We start from the raw sequence: 3,414 nt of genomic DNA, 5'->3' as shown, positions 1-3,414 counted from the left end.
AATAATCTGAACCATGACCCTAATACCAGGACATGACCCGAACCATGGGTTTTGTGATCCATTTACTATAAAGTCTTAAAATCTTACTGTAGTTTTTGCTTCCACTGGGCAGAGTTGTGTGATCAGAATTTGGACCTCCGGAAACTTGTGTTACCACTTCCCAGTTGATGTTGCCCTTTGAACAACGATCCATTCTGCACATGGTTCCATTAGAAAAGCCACAGTACATGTTAAAGGCTATAGTTGAATCTGTTGTGACAGAAGATGAAATGGTTTTTAAAACAAGTTATATTATTCATGCTACGGACAGACAGGCAGACAACTGGTTCCACGTGCAGCAGATTTATTAAACAGATAGGTTGACAGGACTCAGACACAACTATAAGTCTGTAGAGCTAAAGCAGGGTCAGGCAGGCAGACGTCAAATACTAGCATTGAAGTTTCAGGGATCAGGCTTCAGTAATCGGGATTTAGGCATGGGCCGGGGCAGGCGGCAGACAGAGTCAGAGCAGAAACAAGGTCAGGAAAACAGAATATACGGTCAGAATAGAAATGCTCAGTAATGCAGACAATACGGCCCAAACAATACTTCACACTGAGTGAGGCTCTGTGTGATTTTCAATAGGATTCAGGTGAGCACCATCTGGGGACTATGGGCTAAGATGGCTGGGAGATGTGGTGAGTCAATAAGTTCCTTTAAGCTTATTTACAAAACTCACCTAATGTTGTCATCCCCATACAGTTGAACATATTTGTATCTTCTTTTAAATGAATTTACAGGCATTTGTGATAGCTGTTTTCTAAATCTCTTGCTTTTGGTGTCAGTTGCTTAAAGTGTTATTTAACTGACTTATTATCTCTGAAAAAATAACAGTATTGTGATAACTACAACATCAACTTTACATAAACAAAGATACATTTCGTTGACCATGTTAGCGTAAGGATCCACCCTAAAGAAAATTATGTTTTTGCTGTTTTTAACAAGTTCTTGTGGCATTTTTCTCATGGTGGAAGACATATATAAAGAAAATTAAGCTTAAGATTACATTACTGTTTCTTTATTCAAATTGTTGTAAATCAATAACAGATGCAAAAAGACTGTTGGAAAAAGCTTGTAGTAATAAAATCTACTAAAGGCAAACCAGAAGCTCCTTGCTCCACTACATTTTTATTCATCCACTTGTAGACAATAAGATCCACGTACGTCATTCAAGCTGGCATTCGGCTCAAAACCGTATGGCTGGATAGCTCCAAGATTGCCTACCATTTTGGTGCACTGAGATGTAAGGGGCAGTAAGCAACACTCCCATCTAGGGCTGGGTATCGGTTATAATTTCCAGAAAAGATTCAATTCGATTCACAAAAGCCTGAAGTGATTTGATTCCGATTTATTTTTTTATTCTTCCGATTCCTTATTCAATTCAATTTTAAGTTTACACATTTATACACATTTGTTTAGAAATATATTAAAAATCTACTATGTAATTTGAATATATTTATATTCGTCTGATACAGTTCACATATTGGAAAATGTAATAGTGAAATATTGAGATTATTAATAGCATGCAGTGTTACATGGATTCTCTGAAGGAGATGTTCAAACAAAAAGGTTCAGATCATTAACATTGCAAACAGTGCTGCTTCTCCTGGAGGGCGTTTCAGTTTGGCCACTAGGTAGCGATCGAGCTATAGAAGTGGTCCTTTCTCAAGAAGAAGACGGCAGTATGGGGGGGAAAGCAATGTTTTAGACAACAAATAGTTACTTTAAAAACATTTCCTTAAAAGAGTTTGAAAAATGAATGCCTGTGAGTAAATAAGGATGTTCATTTAGTCAGGAATGTATTTTTTTGGTCAGCCGAGTGTTAGCATTAGCCCTCTTTTGGGAAATTCTATTGAACGTTAGCATCAAGCTAATGGACTTCAGCTTTATGTGCTAAATCGATTTTTATCTTTTGTGAACCGATTATTGATCTATTAAGGTTAAATCGATCCAAATTGATTAATCTTTTTTTTTTTTCACCCCAGCCCTAGTCCCGCCCACAATTCAGAGGCAAATACACTACTGCCGCTCTGCAGAAATTATGTGCAAGAAAAAGACAGGTTTTCTTGATTCGTTCATTCACTCATTCATCTTCTTGACCGCTTCTTCCCTTTCGGGGTCGCGGGGGTGCCGGAGCCTATCCCGGCTACTGATTGGGGAAGGCGGGGTACACCCTGGACAGGTCGCCAGTCTGTCGCAGGGCCTCAATCACACACCCATTCATTCTCACATTCACACCTAGGGGCAATTTAGAGTCACCAATTCACCTATGAAGCATGTTTTTGGACGGTGGGAGGAAGCCGGAGTCCCCGGTGAAAACCCACGCATGCACGGGGAGAACATGCAAACTCCACACAGAAAGGTCCCAGCCGGGAATTGAACCGGGGCCTTCTTGCTGTGAGGCAAGAGCGCTAACCACTGCGCACCGTGCAGGTTTTCTTGATTTGGTCTGAAAACAGCATAATCATACTTAAACTACCACTGGAAATTCCTTTACAATAGATCAAAAAATGATCGAAGTGAGACTTTAAACCTTTTATTTGCTAGATTACTTGGTGAGATTTTCTTATTGAAAAAGTGTAGATTGACATTCTTAAATACTTACTGCAATTGTAGAGACGGTTTAACTCCTGAACATCGTAGTAACTCATCTCCAGCCTTTGACCAATTACATTTTGGAATTTGGGGTCTTTGGTGATGATGGTAGAGCCATTTCCATTGTTGAAAGCATCTTTGTTGTAGTGCATCACTGACATGTAGTCGTAAGGTGTTCCATGTGTGGTACTTACATCACTGCCAACCTTGTCAAAATTGTGCTCTTTACCTATATGACACACCAAATCCATCAGTTTTTAAATATTTCATGAAAACTATTGTAATGAGTACAATTTGTTCAATAATTGATGTGCAGTTTATGATTAGAAAATATTTCCCCCACCAAAATTATGAAAAGTATTTCTAATGGATTAATTTAGGGAAATAATTCATCTTATGACAATTTTGAAAATTCAACAATTATTGAGTAATTGATTTTCTAAATGATACTATGTATAATTGTAATGTAATTATAAAAGTTAAGAAGATAATTACTTCAACAGTTATTATATTGAACAAATTTAGTTTCTATTACATTTGTTGTCTTTGTAAAATTAAACACTTATCAGTTTCTTATGTATACATTTATATTCTTATCATATATTAATATTAGGGCTGTCAACAGTAACGCATTAACACATGCGATTAATTAAAAAGAAAAATTAATGTTTAATAACGCAAATCAATTACACTTTGCAAGGCAACACCATTTTCTATTTCTTATCTGAGTTAACACTTAATATGTTTAAACACTTCAGACAATAAAAATGAGGGAAACA

The 3,414-nt window shown here is 37.0% G+C and overlaps 1 protein-coding gene across 1 annotated transcript in view; it reads right to left on the bottom strand.

Annotated features, from left to right (window-relative positions):
* LOC112143793 (meprin A subunit beta) overlaps window positions 1-3,414 on the bottom strand; it is a gene marked incomplete in the record, with an annotated part of 20,208 nt that overhangs the window by 9,801 nt on the left and 6,993 nt on the right. Inside the window, 2 exon segments of the mRNA XM_036216009.1 lie at window positions 88-249; window positions 2,646-2,864. Of these exon segments, the coding sequence (XP_036071902.1) occupies window positions 88-249; window positions 2,646-2,864 (381 nt within the window).

This window comes from Oryzias melastigma, linkage group LG16, assembly GCF_002922805.2.
Source record: "Oryzias melastigma strain HK-1 linkage group LG16, ASM292280v2, whole genome shotgun sequence".
In the NCBI taxonomy this organism is placed as follows: Eukaryota; Metazoa; Chordata; class Actinopteri; order Beloniformes; family Adrianichthyidae; genus Oryzias; species Oryzias melastigma.
This window is presented reverse-complemented; position numbering and strand designations above follow the sequence as displayed.